Source organism: Taeniopygia guttata, chromosome 1A (assembly GCF_048771995.1).
Source record: "Taeniopygia guttata chromosome 1A, bTaeGut7.mat, whole genome shotgun sequence".
Classification (NCBI taxonomy): Eukaryota; Metazoa; Chordata; class Aves; order Passeriformes; family Estrildidae; genus Taeniopygia; species Taeniopygia guttata.
The window spans coordinates 21,988,942-22,012,968 of record NC_133025.1 but is presented as its reverse complement, the minus strand read 5'-3'; the positions used below and the strand labels follow the sequence as shown (position 1 = coordinate 22,012,968).

The following is a 24,027-nucleotide window of genomic DNA, read 5'->3' as shown; positions in this document are numbered from 1 at the left end:
GAATTTTTAATTTATAGTTTCAGTCTATGACCACAATATTTTAACTGCATGACAAGTCCTTTTAGTTAAATAGCACAGCCTGTGCTTACCTATCTATTTACCCTCCCTTGCATTTGTGGACACTGCACATTTCTCTGTTGTTGTAAGCCATGTATCTAGATTATTATATTGCATCTGTTAAGTACCAGTGAACATGAACTGATTTTTACTTGTACCAAGAAAGATTAAAAGTGCATACAGTGCCTTACAGAAATAGAAATGAGGGCCTATCCAGTCCAGCCCAGGTTTGAAGACAATCAGTCTTGGTGCTGCTGTCACTACATTTTAGATATTTAGCTCTTAGAATTAAATCCAAACCTGAAAGTGACATCTGAGGTACCTTACAGTGTGTGAGTGCATGAGGGGTTCCTGGTTCAAAGAGGGACTGCAGTGTGAAGCTCAGCTCTAGCCTAGTGGAAAAAGTCCTTGCTCTGGTGAGACTGGGTGAAAGCTCACAACTCCCGTTTTCTGAGTGTCTCAGTCAAAAATATACTCAGCATCTCTTTATCTTGGGCACATTCTTTCAAATGCTGTTGATTTTTTACATTAGTCTCCCTGCTGTGCCCTGTTCAATGCAGGAATTGGAGATCTACTCAAATGAAACTATAGTGGAAACAGAGGAGTTGTTAGATTGATAACTGTGCCTATCTGCTGTCTGCTGGTTGTTTTCTCCCAGCATTATGCTTTTGGATAACAAAGAGTGGCATTTCCACCACATCACCAAGACAGATCCTTAAAAAAAAAAAAAAAACCCAAAAAAAACCCCACCACTATATTGCAAGAGGCTCTGTGCTGCTCTGTCTCTTAGGGTTATGTGTGCCTGTCAAATCAGGTCCCTTAATCTACGTTGCAGAGTTGAGCTGGGATGGGTTCGATTCTGGCGCAGCACTAGATGGGGACACAGTACAGAACTGCAGGGACTGCTGTTCTAAGTCAAAACAAAAATGCTTGCTGAGCGAGTTAGTTGTTTTGATGATATATTTTTTGATTTGGTGTAGGGAAAGCTATGGAGGGGATGAAAAGATTTGACCTTAGATCCTCAAGTACTGCCTAAATCCTGATTGCATTCAGCACTTTTTTTTTTTTTTTTAAATTTTGGATATGTCTGTAAAAGGTAAAACCCTAACACAGATTTTGCACAAAGTATTGTTACTCATTGTGATTCATATTCAGAAAACAAAGGGTCATAACAAGACTAGAGGATATGACTCAGCACTTGTGAAACTCTGACAGTCTTGCTGAGAATCATGAACTCTTCCAGAAAACTCTAACAATTCGGCAGAATTGAGGTCATAAATATATTTTACAAATTCTGTTGTTATTATTACAGTTTACTTACCATCAGGATATTAGTGCAAACCTCTAAGGCATTCTAGTAGCAAAACCATTTTTTCGTTGCTGTGTATGCAATCTGTACTATATATTGCATATACAATTGCATTTTATTGGGAAAGACTTAGAGCCTTCTTAATAAAGTAAATAAATACTGTGAGTGATTTTTGCCTCTCAAACACAATTTAAGTCACACACTATTGAAGAAGTTGTTGGAATGCAGCATTTTTCTATTTTTATTGCAAATAAGTAATATTTTTCAAGATAAAAAAGGATACTTCTTCTTGCAATTAATACTTTTACCAACAGTCTTCTCAAGTGCTGTTTTGCTTTGCACTCTTGATTTATTGATCCGGGAAAATGTATTATTACAGTTTTAGTTTTCATTCATATTCAGTCTATAAACATTTTTAATTGTACTCGGCTATGATATTTTTTTCCAAAGGATGAAGTTGATGAAAAGGAAACAGAGGTGGATGAAGAAACTGCAGTGGTTCCTAGCACTGACAGTACAATGAACCAGTTGAGGAGAGATTTTCAGGTGATTACATCCAGCTACAGTCAAGAAAAAATGGGAACAAAACCCAGTGAAGCCAAAACAAATAGATACCTAACAAAAGAAGAATTGCATGGTAAGGATAATGTTTTCAAAGCAGTTTATTATGCTACTTCTCCACCTATTGGTGAAATTTCTGAAGAGGAAGATCCTTTTTTGCAATCTCAAACAATTACTGGAATTCCTCCTGAACTCATTGACTCCACCAAAGGCGGGGAAGACGAGTTTATATATCTTTCTTCAGGCACCGAGCCAACAAGAATAACCACCACTGACCACAGTGATGAAGATTTCTTATTGTCTCCTTTTAAACCTCATCAGGAATCTGATGATTTTTGGACTTCAGTTCCTACCACTTCTTCATCGCAGCTGGTTACAGAGGAGGCCTCCCAAGAAGATGCCCTTCCTTCAGGAAGTCCAGATATAAGTCTGCATGATATTCTTAGCCAAGGGTCCATTAAATATGTGTCAGAAGTCGTAGCACCCTCAAGCTCCGATGAGCCTCCAAAGCATACTTCTTCCACTGATGGAAATTTATGGTTTCGTAATGCTACAGATCCAACAACTCAATCTATTGATACATCACCTAGTGGGCAATTGTCTCAGACCAGCTACACTGATGCTTATGTAGAGGGATTAAAGCCAACTACAGCACCCTATTCAAGCAGCCCATTGGTTTTACAAGATACTTCAGATGCGGATTTAGAATTGCCACATTATTCTACCTTTTCTTTCTCTTCTGCTGAATTATCACCTCACTCTATCTCTTCAAGCTCTGGAGAATATGGTTCTGCTTCTGCTGCCAGTGAGGTACTCTCTCAGACAACTCAGCCAGTCTATAATGGTGAGATACCTCTTCAACCTTCCTACAGTAGTGAAGTGTTTCTTCTAGTCACCCCTTTATTGTTTGACTCTCCGATGCTCGACACTACCCCTGCTACATCAGATAGTGATGTGACCTTGCATGCTACACCTGTATTTCCCAGTGTTGATGTGTCATTTGAACCCACCCTGTCTTCCTATGATGATGTACCTTTGCTTACATTTTCCTCTGCTTCCTCCAGTAGTAAAATGTTTCACCGTTTGTATACAGTTTCTCAAATGTTTCCACAAAGTGCTACTCCAGCTGTTGCAAGCGATAAGGTGTCCCTGCATGCTTCCTTGACGTTGGCGGTGGGTGATCCTTTAATACAGCCAAGCCTTGCTCAGTTTGCTGATGTGGTGTCACATCAGACCACTCATGCTGCTTCGGAGACACTGATGTTTGGTCATAATAGAACTCACATATTTTCTCAAGTTGAACCATCCAGCAGTGATTTAAATATGCATGTACTATCTACAATGTCTGAACTTCCTTATGCTTTGTCTGGTAATGTGGGCTCCCTCCAAAGCTTTACTGTTTCCTATGACTCTGCAGAATTTGTGCATGATTCTGTTGACGTATTTCATCAAGATCCTTTATTTAGCAGCTATAACAATGTACTGGTGCATAAACCTTCTTCTGTAATATCACAAGCTGTTACTTTGCTGCAGCCTACACGCTCTCTGTCTAGTGACACGGATTGGTCTGAAACATACTCTGGTAGTGAGTCCCTTTTGCCTGATACAGATACTTTGACAGTACTTAACATTTCTTCCTCTGATTTTGTTGATGAGGTTCCATATGAATCATCTGGGTTTAGTGATGTTAATAAGATGCTTCAAAAAGGTGATGTTATATATGGAGATGAGAGAGAACTGAAAATTTCCTCCTCTTTAAGTGAAACGGCTTCCAGTGCTGAAAGTAAAGTGATTCATGAACTTTCTACATCTGTTTCTAATAATGTTGTAATTGAGCAGAATATGTCTGTGCAAGAAACCCCACTTCCTGTTTCTAGCACAAAGGGAATCCTTCCAGTCTCCCTTGCTTTTCCCACTACTAAGATATCTGATCATGATATTAGTAAACTTACAGAAAACCACTTTTCTGTTCAGCCTTTGCATGTTACAACTCCAGCCTTTGATGACACTTTGCTTAAACCTATGCTTAGTGCAAGCTCAGATCAAGCTCTCTCTGTCCCTGCTTATAGCAAAATGTTATCCTCGACTCAGCTGTACTTTTATGAGACTTCAGCTACATTAAATAATGAAGCATTACTGCAGTCCTCCTTCCAGTCTTCTGGCGATGGCACTCTGCTTAACACAGCTGCAGTTGTGCCTACTGATCCCGTATTGGCTGAAAGCCCAAGGGTTCAAAAAGATAGTTCTACATTTGACCAAATATTGCATCAAATGGCACCAGGTTCTGCTACAACTGAAAGCAAGCTGCATTCTACATCTGCACCTTCTGTTGCTGATATGATGTCAAACACTTTTAGTAAGCCCACAGCATCACTTCAAGGTTTATCTTTTCCTTATGCAAGTGAGAGATACGTTTCATCCAGTTTATTTAACAGTGAAGATGTTCAGAAGGTTATGCCTTCATTGTACAGTAGTGATGTTTCATTCCAGCTGACCAATCTAGAAAATACAAATGCATTTCCGTCCCAGGCAGGGAATGCTGCAACAACTCTCTTCCTAACAGGTGACACATCATCACATGTAGCTACTCCTACAGACAGCCATCTCTCTTCAAGTGTTTTTGAAAGAATTGAGGCTGACAGTGTCTCTTCAAGTTCCACACTTGGTTCTGATCCTGTTCGTATGCCTGCGGTTGTTCCTGGTTCTGATGTGTCAATTCATCACACTCTTCCTTTACCAAACACACTTACTTCAGTTACAGCTGTTCCTTCCAAAAGTGAGATCCCTGTAACTTTGAATAGGTTGCTGGTTCCTTCTAGAGAATCCTCTGGGTTGTCTCCCAGTATCATGTCCAGTACCGATTTGTGGTCTTCTGTAGTTGAGGATGACTACGATGACTATAATGACGGCTTCCCTGTAAGTAACTGCATCTCATGCACTTCCCATAGAGAAGATCAGGATATGGTAGTAGAGGATGAAAATACAGAGGTAAATGATAGCAAGGATCAGAGTAACCTAATTATAAGTTCACATTCTGAGAAACCTGAAGAAGAGAAGTTTTCTACTGCTGCATCTGACAGTCAGATAAACGATGCCATGGACAGACGTAATTATACATCCATACCAACTTTGACAGCGAATGTGATACCTGAGAAGCACGATAGCCTGAAACATTTGGAGAGCCACATTCAGAATTCTAGTGCACAATTGCGAAACACATCAGAATCTAAGTCTTGGGCTGTTTTGACAAGTGATGAAGAAAGTGGTTCTGGCCAAGGTACTTCAGATAGCCTTAACGATAATGAAACTTCAACAGATTTCAGTTTTCCTGACCATAATGAGAGAGACACTGAAGGGGCAGTTGAAGCAGGTAACTCAGAATTAACTCCTGGATCATCACAATCATCAGCTTCATCTGTTACTAATGATCACTCATCAGTGTCCAACATCTCTGAGGCAGGTTAGTTATGGATAAGTCTAATTAATACCATGGGAAACTGTGAGGGGATACTTTTGTGCCATAGAGATTGAGAAGGTGTATCTGCAGATCATAAAGGGAGAACATAACAGTGCCACTGGGTGTGATTAAGGAAGCATTGGGGAACAGGGGTTCATACTGAGCTGGCTATCTTGTGAATGCTACTTCTGGCTACTTAAAACTGCACCTGAAATATTCTTCAGTGAGATGGTTGATGCTCTGTTTTTGGATAGATGCATATTGTCAGCAGAAGTTGAGTCGTGCAAAATCTGAAACCAGAATTGTTTCAGTGCTAATTGTTGCTTTTAGTTTTTAAGATTTGAAAGGGACTTAGGTTCTCTGTTGAGTTCTTTGTACAAAGACAAGTGCTGCCCGTATGGAAATACCACCAGAGGAAATCATGCCTCTGCCAGAGGAAACATGCCTTTGATATTCTCTTTTAAACTTACAGCAGCACTTCTGTTTTGTTTTTTCTAAGAGGCTGATCAAGGAAGAAGATGCTGGTTTTATTCTGATTCGTAAAAACATTCGTTTTTATTCTGTGTATGCCACTTATAGATTTCAGTGAGATGCAGAATTTTTGTAGCAGATTTGCATATTCCCAAAGTAGAGCCAGATTCTCCTCTAAATGTTTATATTTAATGCTATTTTCTTATTTATTCCTCCTAAATTCAGCGAGACTATTTGCAACCCGTGATTCCAAGGATAAAGTCAGAAGTCAAAACTCATAACACATTTCTTTTTTATTTAAAAATGCACTGTGGAAAATCTGACGTATTCCAACACATAATTTTCATTCCTTCTTGTGCTAGAGAATTGAAAATTAAAGAATCAATTCAAAAATAATCTATGATCTTTGAAGCTGAACAACAAACAAGATTGAATTGGTATTTTAGAAAATAAATTGAATTTCTGTTATATACTTGCATCGTCTATAGAGGGCAGTAACATTCAACTAAACCCAGTAAAGAATGGAATTCACAAAGAATGGGAAGGCTTCAGCCAATCCTACAAAATAAATACACAGTTGAATTTCATAAGGTTGTATTTCTTGAGAGCAACAGAATACTAATATGAAAAGATGGTAATTTGACACTTGATATATTTGGGGCTAGAACAATGTGAAAAATAGAAAATGAAAATTAAGACAGAATAAAAAACATTAAAATTACTAAGAGTCTTAACAAGGTAGGTGTTACAAAACTGAATTAATAAGTGAATTAACTCACTGGTAAGTAATTACCACTTTGTATAAAATGCATAACATTCCTTCAAAAATAAGCAAAATAGCATTAATATTTCAAAACCTATGTTATTGGTATGAATGAGTGTTGCCATCAGATACTAGAGTTTACATAATGGGTGTCATTTGAATTTTTACCAGTAGTAACTCAAAAAATATTATACCATACTGGAGGAGGAGGAGTGCAAAAGACATAGTTTTTCTTCTAGATATTATTGAAAGACACTCTACAGTATCATTTCATGTTCATTACTTTTTTCCCAACACTGGCTTTTACTAAGCTGAACATTTAATTTCAGTATGTCTAACATGGTCTCCTGTAAACCAAAGTCATATTTGCTCAATTAAATTATAAAGAACTGCAGCAAACACAAAAGTTAATCTCTCACCTGAGAACTTACTTATACATTGCAGTGGATTTTGCAGAAATTGGTGAAATGTCTTTTCATTGTGGCTATTACAGAAAAAAATTGTCATTTAAACTTTTCCCAGTCTTGTAGTTGTTGATGCATAATTATGCTTGTTCTGAACTAGGATTTTCTCCATAAGACCTCTATGACTACCCAAACTTTTCAACTTCTGTTGAAAAACTAAGACAAATTAATAGAAAGAAATATGCAGGGGATCCAAACACATCAGTTATTAGAAATCAAAGAAATGTGCTATAGCTGAGACTGCCTTTTCAGCTGTCATCATTGGAGTGATAGCCAAGTAGGCAAGAAACCCTCTGTTACAGGAGAAGCCTGCACTTTATTTCCCATAGGAGGAGTCCTAATAGAATACGGTCATGAAGTTTGAAGGAACACTGTCATCACACAGATAGGATTGGATTTTATGCTGTGAATTAATCCAGAGTTGGATAAGCAAGTCTGACTGTTTCAGAGGGATCGTATTGTGCTTTCTCATGCATACACATAGTTTTCCTCTGCAATCAATAGGAAGCACCAATTTTAACCTACTCAACAGACACTTGGAGATTTTTCAGAAGAAACTTTGTTCCTTCAATTACTTTTCACATTGAGCTGCAGAATTTAAAGAGAAGTGATTTATATGGGTGTTAAAGAATATTTTGAATTTAAACCAAGAAGACATCTGCAAAATTAGAGCCTAGACCTTTTGGCACACAAAGTCCTGAAAGCCTCTAAATTCAAGAAAATGGAAGAAAATAGAGCTGCTTGGAAATCTGTACTGTGTGAAGCCATTTGTTTTTTGATATCCTATTTAGAGCATGTAATTTGCTATACTTTTTTTTTTTCCCAGAATCAACTCCATTCCTTCCTCCCTTTGTGCAAAAGCTTTTCGTTGCTGTAGAATTGGTCTCTCAAAATCCCAATGGAGTGCAGATGTTTTCTGTACAGCAAAATTCTGCTCTTATACAGAAAATTCATTGGATTAGGACTGTTCACAAAAGTAGAAAATATTCTAGGGGTTTAATTCTAAAAAGCACTAACGTGCTTATTTCTGCATTTTAACTCAAATAATGCTCACAAGTAAACTGCACAAATCGAAATAAGTCAGTTATTTTACATCAAAGTCACAACTTTAAATTACTTACTTCTTGAGGTAGACCAAAGCTAAAAATAATGTATTGGTGTTGTCCACCATTGTACTTCCTTCTTTAATAATATTACAGAATATTTTGTTTTAATCTTCATAGAGATTCCTGTGTCCAAATATTTCTGTCATTCACCAGTATATGGCTCACAGAAATATGAAACCAAAGCAATATCTAAATAATCATTTGATCACCTGTAAAGGTGGAGGTGGGAAATTTAATTGTGGCTCCAGTATAGTTGAGAGAGACAATTGGATTCAAAGGAAACAGTTTACAGAATGGGCAATGGATAAAAATACAGAAAGCTAAACTGCAATACAGCAAGCACATAATGACTTTTGCAAGATAATTTTTATATTAACCTTTTAGCCAGAGAAGTTATTTGCATTATATGACTGACAGTTTAATATCAACTCCAATGCACATTCCAATATTATGGATTCAGATTTCTTAACTCATTTGGCTTTCAGCTAATAAAACAGATTAAAATAAAAAAAAACCTTTCTTCTGAATTTTAACAACAGTCTGCTATTCTTACAAAGAGAAGTCTCCACTGCTGGAAGGCTGAGTCACATAAGCTTGAACACTTTGCTTTACCTTCTATCTGCCTATCTTCTGTAAGCTGGTTTGCAAATGTATAAACTTTCTGCGGTACATAGTAAAAAATAGAGGTAAGTGATATTAAGTAGGTTCATTATAAGACACATTCACCTGTGCTGTGCATTTCTTAGAATTTAAACTTGGACTGTTTCAATTTTCTCTGACTGCAGAGGCAAGTAATATTAGCCATGAGTCTCGTATTGGTCTAGCTGAGAGTCTGGAATCAGAGAAGAAGACAGTTATACCACTTGTGGTCGTATCAGCCCTGACTTTTATCTGTCTAGTGATTCTTGTGGGTATTCTCATTTACTGGAGGTAAGTTGTATTTTGGTTGATCTTTTTTTCAGTTCTAAAGAGGTATGATTTGAAAAATGGATTGGCATTATTGAGCTGGTTTACAGGAGGGAGGCTGGATCTTGCCTCTTACCTTGTCTTCATATTGATCAGTGTCATAAAGATGACAAAATAAGGTGGTTTCTGTCCAAAATACTAAAATGCAATTTTATTTATTTTAGCCATTGCAAATAGTTCAAATATTGATATAACTTAGTAAACAATAACTCATGATTGATGCCCAGAAATGAAGTGACTTAACAGAGCACTGGGTCAAGCAAGAGGGAGAAGAAAAATAAATATCATGGCATGGAGCTTTTTACTATCTTTCCAATCCTTTACCCATGAAAAAAGATAGTTATCAATCTAGGATGAGAATCTATTGTACTCAACAGGACTATGTAAATAAGCAATTCATGTGGCACTGCAGGAGTGTGCTGACGCTGTGTGGAAGACAGAAAGGGGGTAGTTTAATGATACTATAATAGTATAACTGAACTGTTTGAAGATCATTTACTGAGTAGCTCTTAGGATGCTCTGTGATTAAAAAGTCATTCTACTTTGTGCTTCTGACAAACTAAAATTACCCCTGGTCTTTCAAAGCTTTAGTGGATAACTACGGATGTGTTTCATGTGCACATGTGCTCATGGTTGTGTTTCTCTGTGACTTGATAAATTGATAAGCCAGTAAAAACAAGTAAGATAACGGGAACTGATGGTTATTAGAAGTCATTATAACATAATCAGTAAGAGCAAAAAACTGTACCCACACTGTGAAATAAAACAGACCAGCTAGAATGGCACAGATCTCTTCCATACAGCTGAAATTACTTTCCTCAGAGAGGATAAAAAGAGTGGCTGCATTCACATTGCTTCCTGGGGATGGCCTCTGCCCTGTGCTAGCCCCAAACTGATTCAAACACGGTGTAAAACACTGCAAGTCGGCCTCAACTGAAAATGTACCAGGAACTTTGTCAGCCACATGGCAGTATGTCGCAATGCTCAAGGCTTTGGCACTCTTCCACTGGTTCTAGTTAAAGGCAGTCTTCCTAGGGACATGTCTGCTTAAGCTCTCAAACCCCTTGCACAGCCCTAAGACTTTCTCAGGTATATAGATTGTCAGGTAGGAAATGCTGTGGTGGGCCAGAAGGGGGAAATAAGTTGCAAAACTTCTACTTCAGTGATTGCCAGGTATCTGATCCTGCTTCCCCTGTGCTAACACACAAACCAGCAGCCAGAAAAAGGACCTTACTCTTACAGGGACTGCACAAAGAATTGGGAAGACAGGCCCAAACATCTTCTTTCAGATGCCTCCAGAGCTTGTTTCTTCTTCCTTCATCCCAGATATCCCTCCTTAATCTAAAATGAAAAAAAAGAAAAAAATTGTGGAGAACCAATAACTTAGGCCCTCTCCAAACTACTGACTACTGTAATCTCTAGGCTGTGATGTCAGGATTATGCTTACTGACTTTTCTTCTAGTCTCCTGACATTGGTTTTCCGTTGGCCTACCAGGGTGTGTCCCACATGGGGACAGAACTCATTCCACCCTGAACAGACTAGGCTGGAGAAATTGAGTTCAAGCCTCCTTTGTTCCAGGCAAGTGTGCTAGTGAGTCAGGCAGCCTTTGCCATTATTAAAGACATTTGTTCGATGAACCTTGAGAAAGATTTCTTCTGCTTTTCAAAGTAGTAGTTAATTGCCATGCTAATTGCAAAAGTCATTTCTTAGTTTATGCTTGGTTGGATAACTCCATTCTCCATTCCAGGATTTCCAGCTAACCACTTGCATTCTGAGAATCTTTTTCTGTCATTCATGTTATGCAACATGACTGTTCATATTCAACTTCCAAAGGGTTTCATCCCTGATGATGAACAGTATTTGAAATCTCTTCTATTTGCCAAAGAGGGCCTTGCATTTAAAGACCCAGATTGTACAATGCAATTCTAGTAATCCTACATGTTACAAGCTTGTTTTTGCCGAATAACATTGTGTTCATTTTGTATTCTTTCTCTGGGAATGAACAATTCCGTAAAACAGGTCTTTCAAAATGAAACAAAAATCCTGTTAGCAGTATCTTCTTGCCTTGAATCTAATCTTTTCTGTATTTCTTGTGTACTACAAAATAAAATATGGAGCTCTTTTATTGTTAATCCTCAAATTTCTCTTGGCATTATGATAACACCAGAAACTATTTCTTATTTCAGGGGAATGTAGCATAAAGACATTGCATCATAGATAGAACTTTATGGCCCTCTTTCAAAGTTGCCAAAACACTCATCTCTTTTTAAAGACTGGGAAAAAATCAGAATATTAACTTCATTGCTATGCATGTTTCATTAAGCGTGGAAAATATTAGTAGAAGCTCTGTAAGATTTTTCTAACAGATTTAGTTTGTTTTGAAATAATTCCTCTTTAATGTGAATGTTTCTTTTAATATAACACTTATTTTTCCCTAATTTGGGTCAATTATTTTCACTTATTAACGTTCATAAAAACATTTAGGTTTACAAGAATTTATTCTATATTTCTTTTGCAATGATAGTCCAGAAAAAAACCCTGGTCTATCTCAGCTGGTCACATGAATGAATAATGCTTTGGGTTGTTTCCACTATTAGCTCATTATTTGAATATTCAACAGGTGTGTTATTTGGTTTAAAACCAAATAATTACCAAGAGCAACAAGTTCCAGTCTCTCAAGGTCAAAGAAAGGCAAAATTATTTATTTCTTCACTTTAATGACTTGTATCAGAAAAATAATTCTGTACCATCTGTTGTTTGGGTTTTGGTTTTGGGGTTTTTTTAAAATGAAATTGTTAATCAGCACTTGAGGAAATTCCTCAATCTCTTCACTATCTCATTAGGCACAATTTAAATCTTTTTTTGATAGATATTTACTTCTCTGACAGGGATTAAAACTTCTAATGGCAATATTGTCTAAAGATTGAATAATTACCAGCAGGAAAATACACAATTTTTAACTACTCTGGGTTTGTGTATCTTTTTTAATTCAAGCAATTTTCAAGGAATGTCATTTTCGTTTCATCTCTTCAGCATGATTAAGATTACAGTGGAATAAACAAGGAGATTCTTTGCCCTGTTTAGTGGCCTTGCTGTCCAGATAGACTTTCTAAAATAGCTTTAGAGGGAATTTTCTGTCTAAATCTAGAGTCTGGATCCATTTCTTTCAGTATCTGTCTGCTTTCTGAGTTCTGGCAGCGGAGATGCAGCAGGAATACCTGAATGTCCTTGCTCTCTTCTTTTCTTGATGGCTTCATTATTGCTATTTTGCTTACTTATTCATGTTTGTTCAGATCAGCTTTCATAATGTTTATTGTAAGAAGATCTTGGAGAATAGTAACATGTTGACAGTTATCAGTGGGCCTTGTACCATTTAAAATTCTTTTTCAACAAACATATGTGAATTGTAGTAAAAGACCAGCTGATGATAACATGAACCACAAACTGCTAATGCACTTCCAGGTCCATTTGCATCTGTAGACATACTGAGTATCAGCTGTCTGTCATGCAGCTGTTAGACATTTCATAATAGCAACACTTCAGAAATAACCAACCTGATGACAGACAGCACCCTGAGTAATTATTTGAATTTTAAATTGCCTTTACCACCCTATATAAATTGAACCATACCTGTCAGAGAATATTCATTTTCTTAGCCATGATTTGACTCATACCTTGAGTCCTGTAATAAGTTTATGGGAACAGAGTTGAGAACCCTCTCTGAGGATCATTAAATCTGGACATGCAGAAAAGCTTAAACCAGATTTAAATATACAGAGGCCACACTCATCCATCCATAAAGGAAAAACTTCTTAACAGTGTGCCATGTCATATATCAAAGTCTTAATAAAATCTGAAAATTAAAATTCCACTTGACAAACACATGAAAATTAATTGCAGCTATTTAAAAACTGAATAATTGGCATCCATTGAGGAACTACTTATCGATCCTTTGGCTTCACTAGGTCTTTAAATTATCTGTACATTTTTAAAAATCTTGTAATTGTTTGAGAATACCGACTGGCAGATAATGCTGTGAGCTCAAAAGACACTGAAGTATTCAGAGAAAAAAGTAACCATGCCTCTAAGACCATTCTCCATGAGCAGCAGAAGCCCAGACACATGCTCTCACAGATGACCTGCAGAGCTCAGCTCCCTTGCCGAGTCCCAGGCAGGAGCACCCCGCACGCGCAGTCCCGTGTGCGCTCGGTGCCCTGCTCCTGCCAGCCCCAGCACCAGCTCCCACAGGGCAGAAGCCAAGCACACATTCTCAGCCAAGGTCCAGAGGCCCAAATGCTTGAAAATCTATGTCCCCCACAGTCTGAGGCTTAGTCTTGTAGTCTCAAGTAGCTGTCATTGAAGTGCTCATTCAGATCTAGTACCCCTCCTGTCAGACCCAAGTGCTGCTGCTGCTGCTGCGCACAGATCCAGACACTGTAATTAATTCAGTGGTTTAGCGCTGCCCCCAAACATAAAGTGTGTGTTTGAACAAGTGCAGTGTCTAAATTACAAATTACAGTGTTAGGCTGGAGATCTAAGTACTGTGATGAAAGGTGTAAATTAAATAATCAGGTTATTGAGTGATGGGACCTTTGTCTGGAAGTTTGAAATAGTCATCACTTTTTTCATTAACAACAAGTGATAATTAATGAGATGTGAGTATTAACATTAGGTTTAGTTATGAAGGTTTTCAGTGCTGATGCAGGAGCAGATGGAGTGCCTATTTATGAGTCTTATTACAGGTTAAGTCAACTGCTATGAATTTGTCTCCCAAATGTGCTAAGGGTGTAATTTATTTTCAGCCACAATTAATTTTTAAAGATTAAAAATACATTGGCTTAGTGATGGATAATGAGTGTATGGCATAATATGAAGACATTTTAAGTACAGCTTTAGATGTGAAAGTCATTATGCTAATTAAATTCTTTATAGCTCAATCTTTTCTCAAGCAAATAGGTGACAATGTTAGTTCATAAACCTTACATGTGATGGTTGTTCACAAGCAGTAAGCATTTAGGGAAAGGACACTTTTTGGGTTTGGAGCTTTAACATAAGACTGCTTGGCATGTTTGGTTGGTATAATCCTTTTTAATAAACACTATACAGCATTCGCCATGCCCAGCAGACAGGGCCAGGTTCCAAAGTGTTTAATGATTTGAAGACTTGCCTATGTCTCACAGATATTTCACACAAAGTTCTGATACTAACTGTATACTAACTATATACTAGCATGGAGACAGCCTCTCTCATGTCAGCAGCCACTAACTCTGATGTTAGAAACTCTAAAATTTAGAAGGGTGTTCCCAGGTTCCTCCAGGATGTGTTCTTGGTCCACACCCAAAATTGCCATTTCTAAGTAAAACCACATACATAACAGATAGTATTGCTCCAAATATCCCATGCAGAGCCAAAGTTTCTCTATGAACATCACAAATGCAAATATGCTTTTAGAGAATTCTAGCTGGACTTCAGGTTTCATTGTTATGTGAATTACCAGAACTATTTTGCATGCTACTATTTTCCTTTTTAGGTAGCTGTCTGTTTTTTCTTGTGCTTTAAGAGGATCTGTACTGATAGAAAATTCACAACACATTCCGAGAATATGGGCATGTTTCCCAGAGACTTATGTCAAATAAGCTTACCAAAATCTTTATTATCTATATTAATGGTTCTGAAAAGAATGGCAACAGCCACATAGTCCCTATCTATTTCTCAAAGTATCTTCAAAATTTATATCTGTTTATAACAATTATATGAGGGTTTTTATGACTGCAGAGATACAGGAACGATACAGAATTTAAAATAACAGTGATTACACAAAGTAAGAAACAATCATACAATAGCCACAGCCAATAGATTTGAAGAAGCAGAATCTTGTAAATATAAAATGAGATTAGTATTTTCATGAGGCATATATTTCTTTTTAAATTTAATGATTAGTGAATAATATTTCAGAGAGATTACTGACCCAAAGTTAAGATTGTTATTAGTATTTCAAATCATATGGAGATTTTTTTAATTAAAGAGGCTTTGCAATGCTTACAGCAGCAGTTGGTTATTCATTCCTTTGAACAGCTTGAATTCTTAACAGATGCTATTCCTATTATCTCCACATCTGGATTATAGCACAGATACAGATGACATTGTGAATCATGGTGAAGGTTGGTTCCGTTTGTATTCATACTTCAATATTTTTGCAACAAAGCTGGCATCTCCTGGAGTTAGAAATCCCCCTGTTTCTGTCTGTCAACTTTGGGAATTCCTCCTTGGTTAAGGTGTCCCTCAGTACTGCGATTACATTATGAAAAGTTGTTTACCCTCAGTCACAGTAGTTCTAGAGCCACTGCTTTGGCTGTTACAGGGCATGCTGTCTTTTATTGCATATCCATGTCTGCAGTAGCATCTATCAATGAATTACCAGAACTGATCTCAAACATTGCTCCATCTTCAGGCTAACATCATCACATGAAAAGAACAGTAATTATTTAAGTGAATTTGGATAAGTAAGGAAGACAGTGACATTTTTTGTGCGTGGAGTTATGCAGCATCTACAGTAGCTCCTGATGCAGAGTTTCTCTTTCAGCTGTCACTATGTCTGATGTGTGCTCTGTCTTCTGCCCCTGGTATAGGTAAAGATGCATGAACTATGTATTAGGCTGAGGTAATGTAGTATCTTCATGTTGTATGCATAATTTGGTGATGTGCTGGGAGAATATTTCTATTGTAGAAGTAGTATTTGAAACTCCATGAAAATTGATTTTCAAAACCATGATTTTTCTTTCTGACTCAATAATGCCAGAATTCCAAATCATCTCAGATAATGTTTTCATGGGATTTTGTTGGTTTCTTTTTTCTTTCTTCTTTTTTCAATTTTTTTTTTTTTTTTTGTATATTTATTCCTCTCTAGGAAATGTTTTCAGACTGCTCATTTTTATTTAGAAGATAATACATCACCTCGAGTGATTTCTGCTCCCCCAGCTCCAATCTTCCCAGTCTCAGGTATTTCTGGCAACTGTTCTGTGGATTGGCATTAACTGTTGGAAGATACTGCTTTATATGTGTCAATATGAATTCTTCAAATACTGTAACATCTGTAAACCAGAGATTTGTAACCTCTTGTACAAATCTGTGTAAACGGGTACACTTGATATTGGCAGACTTGTGTTATTAATAGTTTCTTCTGTAGGTAACACAGAAGAGAAATATCTTCAGTTTACAGTGTTGCCTTAAGGATACTCTGTGCTTTGTAGCCATTTTAAGTGTAACCTCCCTAGAGTGGCTGCTCATGTAGTCATCTGAGCTACACTAAATAGCTCTACAGGATTACACCAGCAACAGATTCTGTTGTATTTCTGCCTCTAATTGGATTTGTCACCTGTGTATAGAACATGTCCTGTTCTTTTTACTAGCAGGATGAGGATGTGCCTCATCTGTCTGCATTTCACTTGCAATTACAGTGTGTTCTTATACTTACAAATTTTACTGGCATAATTACTATGATATAGTTATGTGAACCTCTCATTAAAATAATACAGAGGTTCACAATATTATTAGCATCTTCTGATTCTATATCGACCACATTTATTTGGATACTCAGTTTTCTTTCTTTTCTCAAAGAATATCACAGGAGTGCATGCAGCCTTCCAGCTTTTTCAGTCTGTGTAGAATGAAATAGATTAATTTAATTCATCTATTTAAACCCAAAATAGACTAATTCTAAAGCAGATCCTAAGCCACATTCTCACCTATGAGACAAGTTTCTCTTGTTCCACAAGTGATATTTTTGCAAACTGTGCTATTATACAAGGAGATGGGTTTTCATGGAATGACTAAAGGAGGAAAATCAGCCTTTGTGTGAATAACTAATGAACACAATTAAATAAATCCCAAACATTGGGCTTCCATTGTAACATTGATGAATTGTAGACATCTTCAAATGCATCTTGCATGGATTGACACTATTAGGAGATTTATAACCTATTACTACATGGTTAAAAAGCAGAGTTATGGCTTGATTTCAGAAAACATTATTATATATGAATGTCAAGCAGCAATCATAGGAAATCTCTGCTTTAACTCTCCACCATTAACTGTATTGCACTATAACTGTATCATTTTCTTATAGTTTTTCCTGACCAGCTCACCTCGGGGGGAAAGTGTTTTCCATTTCATAATTGCACTTACAGTTATTCTGAGTGTATAAAATGCATGTTTTGAAACTGGAGGTTTTCCTTCTGAAATGGTGATAAATATGAAAGATAAAATTTTTTCTCAGTAACTGAAAATACAAAAAATATTTTATGGACAAAGCTGCAAGCACTGAGGAAATAGTTTTATTTTGCATGCAACAGATGTCAAGTGACCAGTCGTGTTTTCTATTGCACAAATGTTTCAACAGTGTAATTTTACAATTGCATCTAATTACTGTATAACACTAGGCAGGAAGAGCATTTTGCAACTGCAACTGCTAAGTTTAATTCTTATGGTTGTGACCAAAATCATACTCCACAGATCTCATAATATATTAAGTTTTCTTTCCATAGAATTATATATTAAGTTTTCCTTCCTTTCACTGGCAGAGATAGGAGATCTGCAGTTATTCACAGAAAACGTCATGGCTCTTCACAGCACAATTCAAAGATGCACTTAAGTAGTAACGAATTACAGAGTAGGATTCAGATCCACTATCAAACTCTAAGTAGTTTGAAGTGATACTTGCCATCCAGATATAAAATACATTCCTGGGTTCAGAAGTGATTGAGTTGGGAGATTTGCATGGGCAAGGAAACAAAACCTAAGATTTATTTCTCCATTACTTTACTCACTCTTTCGGTCATTTACCTTCCCTTCTGGTTTTGTGTTTGCATACCATGAGGATAAACACTTCATGCCAGGTTTCATCTCCAAAGTGTGAAGATTGTATTACATATTTGTTCAGTTTCTCTTAGGTTTGACTGGATAGATTCACTTTTTGTATTCAGATCCAGTCATATAAGTCGGAGACCAGATGGATCTTAGTACAAATCAACAAATTCTTGGTAACTGAGAGCTAAAATTATTAGGTGGGCTAAATACTCAACATCTGTTGATGTGAACAACAGGTCCTTGTTCAATGTTTCTGACATTTTGTTCACAAACGAAATGGTGATGAAATTACAGATTGTAAAATAAACATATTTTTAAGCCATGAAAGGCTTTAAAAAAACCCAACGAAATTATTCTTCAGAACCAAAACTAAGTCAAATAATTTGCAGTGATCCTTTAGCAGATAATTAGCAAACAGATAACTTTGTTTACACAGTATATTTGCAGTAAAGAGAAGATTAAAAGTCCCAAAGGTTTTTGATGTTATTTCTGATGCATATTCTACACAAGTGTTTTTTGTATTTTTTTAAAGTAAAATGGAGATGTTACATTAATCCTTGAGATTATTTATTCCTCAAGAGTGTAAAAGTTTTCTTTGTGGGTAGCCAAAAAGTCTTAAATATAAATATTTCATCTAAAACTTGAAGTATGAAGCCTTATGTGAAAATCTGTGGCCAGTACTGCCATGATCAGACATGAGATTATTATCAATTGATAATAACAGTATCACAAGGAGAGCTGGGAGAAAATTCTGTATGAAAAGTAGTCACTTATGCAGTACAGTATGAAAATTAAGTCCTGTTTCTTTTGGATGACAGTGCAAACATGCAAGTGCCAGTTAATATGAAAATACTGGCATAATGCTGCTTTAATTTAGTAGTCTTGGGACTGTGTGGCTCCAAGTTCCAGTGCAACACTAATCAGTGTGGAGCACCCGGACAATTCTGCCTAATCATTCCTACTTTATCGGTATTATTCAGAGCTGTGCTCTCTCCCTTTGAACATCTTGCAGCAAAGAGCCAATCCTCCCATATCTCCTTGACTTCACAGGGAATTTTGTGCATTCTTCTATTTACAGACAAGCTCAGTATCCTGCAGAATCAGCACTTTGATTTGGAGCGCTGACAGACAGAGCAAGACCTAGCAAGGCATTTTCATTATTTTCTTTCCAATAATAATTTAGAAATGTACAAGTGTTAGGTAACTATTTTAGAAATGTTAACGGCATCAACGGATGTTGTATTTTTTTTGGGAGTTGTATATCTAAAGTTCATGCCAAGAATTTTATTTCAGGATGTTTTGTGGATTGCCTACATAAAAACTTCATTATATGTCACTGGCTTTTTATTGAACATAAATATATTTTTTGTCTTTTCCCATCTCTAAGATGATGTTGGAGCAATTCCAATAAAGCATTTTCCCAAACATGTTGCAGATTTACATGCAAGTAATGGTTTTTCTGAAGAATTTGAGGTATGGCTCTATGATGTCATCTTTTTATTAGCATGTACAAATAATATTAATTTTAAATGCCTGTAAACAAAAATTGGGGCATTACATTATGACTTGGGCACCAATTTCATGAATGCATGTAAATGTGAGTGTTTTGAGCCCAGTATGGATTTGATGCATAAAGCCTAGGGAGATTCCTAAAATCAGGACTGGAATACAAATGGGAGTGTTTATTATTGTGATAAAATACTGAATAACTGTATGAGTAAACTGTGCAAAGGTAGTGTAATGTATATGGTTTATCAGATAGAGTGATAGATCTAAAACTTTTCCAATACTAATGAAAATTGAATTTTGCAGAAGCTATCCTCATTTGCTTGTTCCATTTACAGAGAAAATAAAATGGAAGTAATAATGAGTACATGTGACAAGACTTGTGATTAGCAGGGGAGCTAATGTAGTCTTCATGTGGTAGTGAAAGTTTTACAGTTCCTCTCCTAAAGTATATGGTTCATAAGAGGTATTTCAAAATGTTGAAACATATGCTCTAATCATATACTGTTACTTTTACCATATGTAATGAATGATATTCATTGTTTTTCCCACTCATGTATTGCAATCAATTTAAATACAGATATGTTCTAACTTAATTCACATAAGCATTAAAACCCCCAAATACTAATTAAAGCGGTGGCATTAGCAATTTTTACAAGAGATTTCTAATAAAATCAGTCAGTTGGGATGGAAACAAGTATTTTAGCAGATCTATATTAATGTAAAATATGATTATAATATTCCTGTTGCAAAAACAATAATGAAAGTAAAAATTGCGAGTTTTGCATCTTTAGGTTTTGCTTTTGTTTCCCCAGCCAATGTATTGTGATCCAGTGGACCAAAAATTCCATGTTCTTCACACAACCTTCTTCATCAGCATTTCCTCTTCAATTTATTTAACATTCAGAATATCTGTTTCATTGTGGGACCAAATTTTTAAATACTTGTGAATGTCCAGTACATAATAATTACACATGTGCATATGCACTGATGGAACTGTACTCCATCTTGATTAGCTATTAATAAGAGCAGATGTTGAAGGACTGTATGCAAATACAATGGATACAAATTTCAGCATTAGTCAGTACAGCAATACAGAAATCAGATTGTTCATTCTAAATTGATATTTTCCTATAATTTTACTTCTAAATTATGGCAGTGATCTAAAGACCAAATACAGTGCATGTCACTGAGCGACAGCTGCACCACCTGAAATCTTTCATGATAGTTTTAACTATTACAAAAAAAAAAAATAAATCAGTGTCCTTATCATTTCGTGGAGATCTTTTTTGGCTTTATGGACTACCCCAGAAGTAGTGTTCAGTTCTTTTCTCTACTGATAGAGAACTTAGAAGATTGGGAAAAACTGAAATATAGTAATTGTCCTTGCAGAATTGGCCTGTATTTGAAGAGTACAAGGGTGATTCAGATTTTTTTTTTTTTTTTTTTTTTGGGGGGGGGGGGGGGCGTAGCAAGGGGTTTTTTATATCACCGCAAAATAACTAAAATCTAATTTTTAAACTGAAAACTTTTCAAATATGTATTTAAGTAGATTAAGGTGTTTGACATTAAAATGAATTATTAAGAATGTTGGGAACCACCATTAGTACTTTTAGTGATGGCAATGTATTTGATGTTTAAAAGTGTGGACCTTATAAATGCTTGAGTTTCCTGACAGCTAAAGTAATCAATAAAATGAATTAAGACTTTGTGCCTGTCTTATCAAGCCTGTCTCTATTGTTATAAAATTGTTGGCTTCACTGTGGAACCAGTGGCAGCCTGAGTGAGGGCTGTAGCTCTTTCTCTCCCCAGAGTGTTCTGAGGCTGGCTGAACTGCACACAGTCCTGCTTCAGTGAATGAAAAGAGAGCAAAAACATTCCCCAGAGAAACTAATGCATTTATAATGACACATAAAAATTCCAGTGAACTCTTACATATATAGGTAATCTGGCTAAAAACTTGATGTTGCTCATATGTACAAGCTTTCACTGGCCTAAGGTCTAACATTAAAGATAAAGATAGGAAAACAAATGCCAACATTTTAACTGGGAAAATTACCTCATTTCCTTTAGGATCTATGCCAAAATATTCAGTTTTGTTGTTATTATGGATATATTGCATGACCATAACTGTTTTCCATATAGTAATCGTAATTTATACAAACACTTATCCATTTGTTCTGTGCTGTGGAATTTGATTTTTTTTACTTTTTTTGCATTCATTCCCTCATTAGACACTGAAAGAGTTTTATCAGGTAAGGAATTATTTCACTGCAATTTTTTTAGCAATGAAGTAGTTATAAAATATCATAGATAATTGGGTATATGGTTGTGGTTCTTTTCATGCTTGCTTACTGTATTTAAAGACATTTTATGTATCCTAATAGTTACTTAAGTATGACATACTTTTTTTTTCAGGAAATCCAGAGCTGTACTGTAGATCTAGGTATTACATCAGACAGCTCTAATCACCCTGACAACAAGAATAAGAATCGATACATAAACATTGTTGCTTGTAAGTAAAGGCATCACTTGTTGTTTTGTGTGAGAAATCATTATAAACAAGTACAGATTTATATGTTATTAGTGGGAGTAAAAATACTTCTACACTGAAACCTCCAGATACTGATCAGCAAAGTGCTTATTGAAAAGGAGTTAGCATCAGATTTCACATTTCTTCAAGTTAGTCCTCTGACATTCTGCTGCTTTGGTGAGCATGTGTTAGCAAGATATATTTGTGTCTTCTGCAATGTCCCAAAGGGAGTTGGGAGATTTCACTATAATGCCATTAGAAAGCTAAAGAAGCTTTGATTGCCAAAATTAATCCATCTTTGATTTAGAATAATGGTGATTTATTGTCTCCACGAGCTCAAAATCCCTGGATATATTTACTGTCACATATAAACATACATGTTCTGGTTTTATGTTGTGTTATGCCTGGCAACAACGTAATGCAACAGCTACATTAGCCAGTACACTTGTCTGCCCATTGCACCACTCTCCCAGATTTTTCTTCTCTGAAACACATCTATTCAGTTTTGTTAATCTCTTTTTCAAGCTATTTCCTCTGAGTCTTTGATAATTTCATGGCTCAATAATTTTTTTTAACTCTGTATACCATTTCAACTTTGTTCTGATTACAAGAAATCTCCAAATTAAATTTATCTTCAGCATGCAGTGTCACTAAAGCTTAATTAAAAAAGTCAGAACCGAGTCATCTTTCAAGCAGAAGACAATGTAAACCAGCAACAAGAAATGCCAATCCCCCTGGCTAAAGATGTCTCTAAAGGGACAAAAACTCAGGGATTTTCCTTTGCCGCTCTTTTTTGTACCTGATCATACAAAAGGTGCTAGCCCAGGGGTTGTTTTATTAAAAAGCAGTGCAGAGGCAGCTTAGGGCAGCTGAAGTAGCAAGAATTGTCCTCTATAAGTGACTCAAGTGTAGTTCTTAAAATCACTGCAGGCTACAGAACACTTCAGCTCACCCTGATGTAGTTACTGCTGACTCTTCAGATAACCAGCATTTTCAAAGTCCATTGCTCTCCAGAGTCCACTCTTTCAACTTGGAATTAAAGTTCCTCAGCGCTGGTGCCTGCTGTCATTTTTGAGACATCCCGCTGTGCAGATTTGGCAGTCATGACACAGGACTTATGGAAGACATATTCACCTTTACAAGTGGCAGCTAGAGGCCGTAGGGGAAGTATGTCATAGTGCCTAAAATGACCCCAGGTGCTGCTGTGCAGGCCACTAGATTCTGAATCCCTTCAAACTTTGGATTCATTTCTTTATTTTTTCACAAATTAGAATTTTTAATCTCATACCTAAGGAGAGGATGTTTGCCTATGTGGTTGTTACTGTATTGGTCTTATGTATTATAAAAATCCACTTCATTATTTTTATGAGAAAGAATATAATTCTTACCTAAAATTGCTTATTTTCTCCCTTGTTTTACTGCAGATGATCATACTAGGGTTAAATTAGCACAGCTTGCTGAAAAGGATGGAAAACTGACTGATTACATTAATGCCAATTACGTCGATGTAAGTGCCTTTTTCTATCCATTGGCCCATTGATCTGTCAGCCTTTTCTGTAAAAAAAATGTGTATGGAGATGAATAGATTTAATTCAAAAAAAGCATCACAATATTACAGATTCTGTTAAAAAAATGTTGTGGTCTAAGTTAAGCCTACAAAGTTAAAGCAAAGGTAAAATGCCAATTTTTTCTTGAATCCATCTTGATATTGCAGCAGCTGCAGCTTAATGAGGGGCATTTTTAAAGAAAAAATGTCCTGTCACATCCGAGTCATTTTAGAACTATATCTCATCTGAGTGGTTAAATCTTCCATCTGAGATAATCTCATGAGAGGAAGATGCCATTTGGCTCAGAGGCCCACCAAGATACCATTACCAGTTTTCATTACATAATTATTTACATTCATTACATAATAATTTACATGTCAATTATCTTGTTTCGTTTTGTAAACCACTTTTGCAATACACG

General features: G+C 36.3%; 1 protein-coding gene across 9 annotated transcripts in view; it reads left to right on the top strand.

The window, feature by feature from the left end:
* Positions 1–24,027, top strand: part of PTPRZ1 (protein tyrosine phosphatase receptor type Z1) — a 131,708-nt gene that overhangs the window by 94,770 nt on the left and 12,911 nt on the right. For 4 of the 9 annotated variants that reach the window (XR_012052609.1, XM_072921301.1, XM_012568938.5 and 1 more), the window contains 7 exons: positions 1,817–5,387; positions 8,974–9,118; positions 16,063–16,154; positions 19,408–19,493; positions 21,761–21,781; positions 21,945–22,041; positions 23,484–23,566. Coding sequence is in view for 8 of the 9 variants with exons in the window: in XM_072921301.1 (XP_072777402.1) it covers positions 1,817–5,387; positions 8,974–9,118; positions 16,063–16,154; positions 19,408–19,493; positions 21,761–21,781; positions 21,945–22,041; positions 23,484–23,566 (4,095 nt within the window). In the remaining variant the exon portion in view is untranslated. The remainder of the gene's footprint in view (positions 1–1,816; positions 5,388–8,973; positions 9,119–16,062; positions 16,155–19,407; positions 19,494–21,760; positions 21,782–21,944; positions 22,042–23,483; positions 23,567–24,027) is intronic. The other 5 variants (XM_012568936.5, XM_012568940.5, XM_012568939.5 and 2 more) reach the window with 4 other exon arrangements.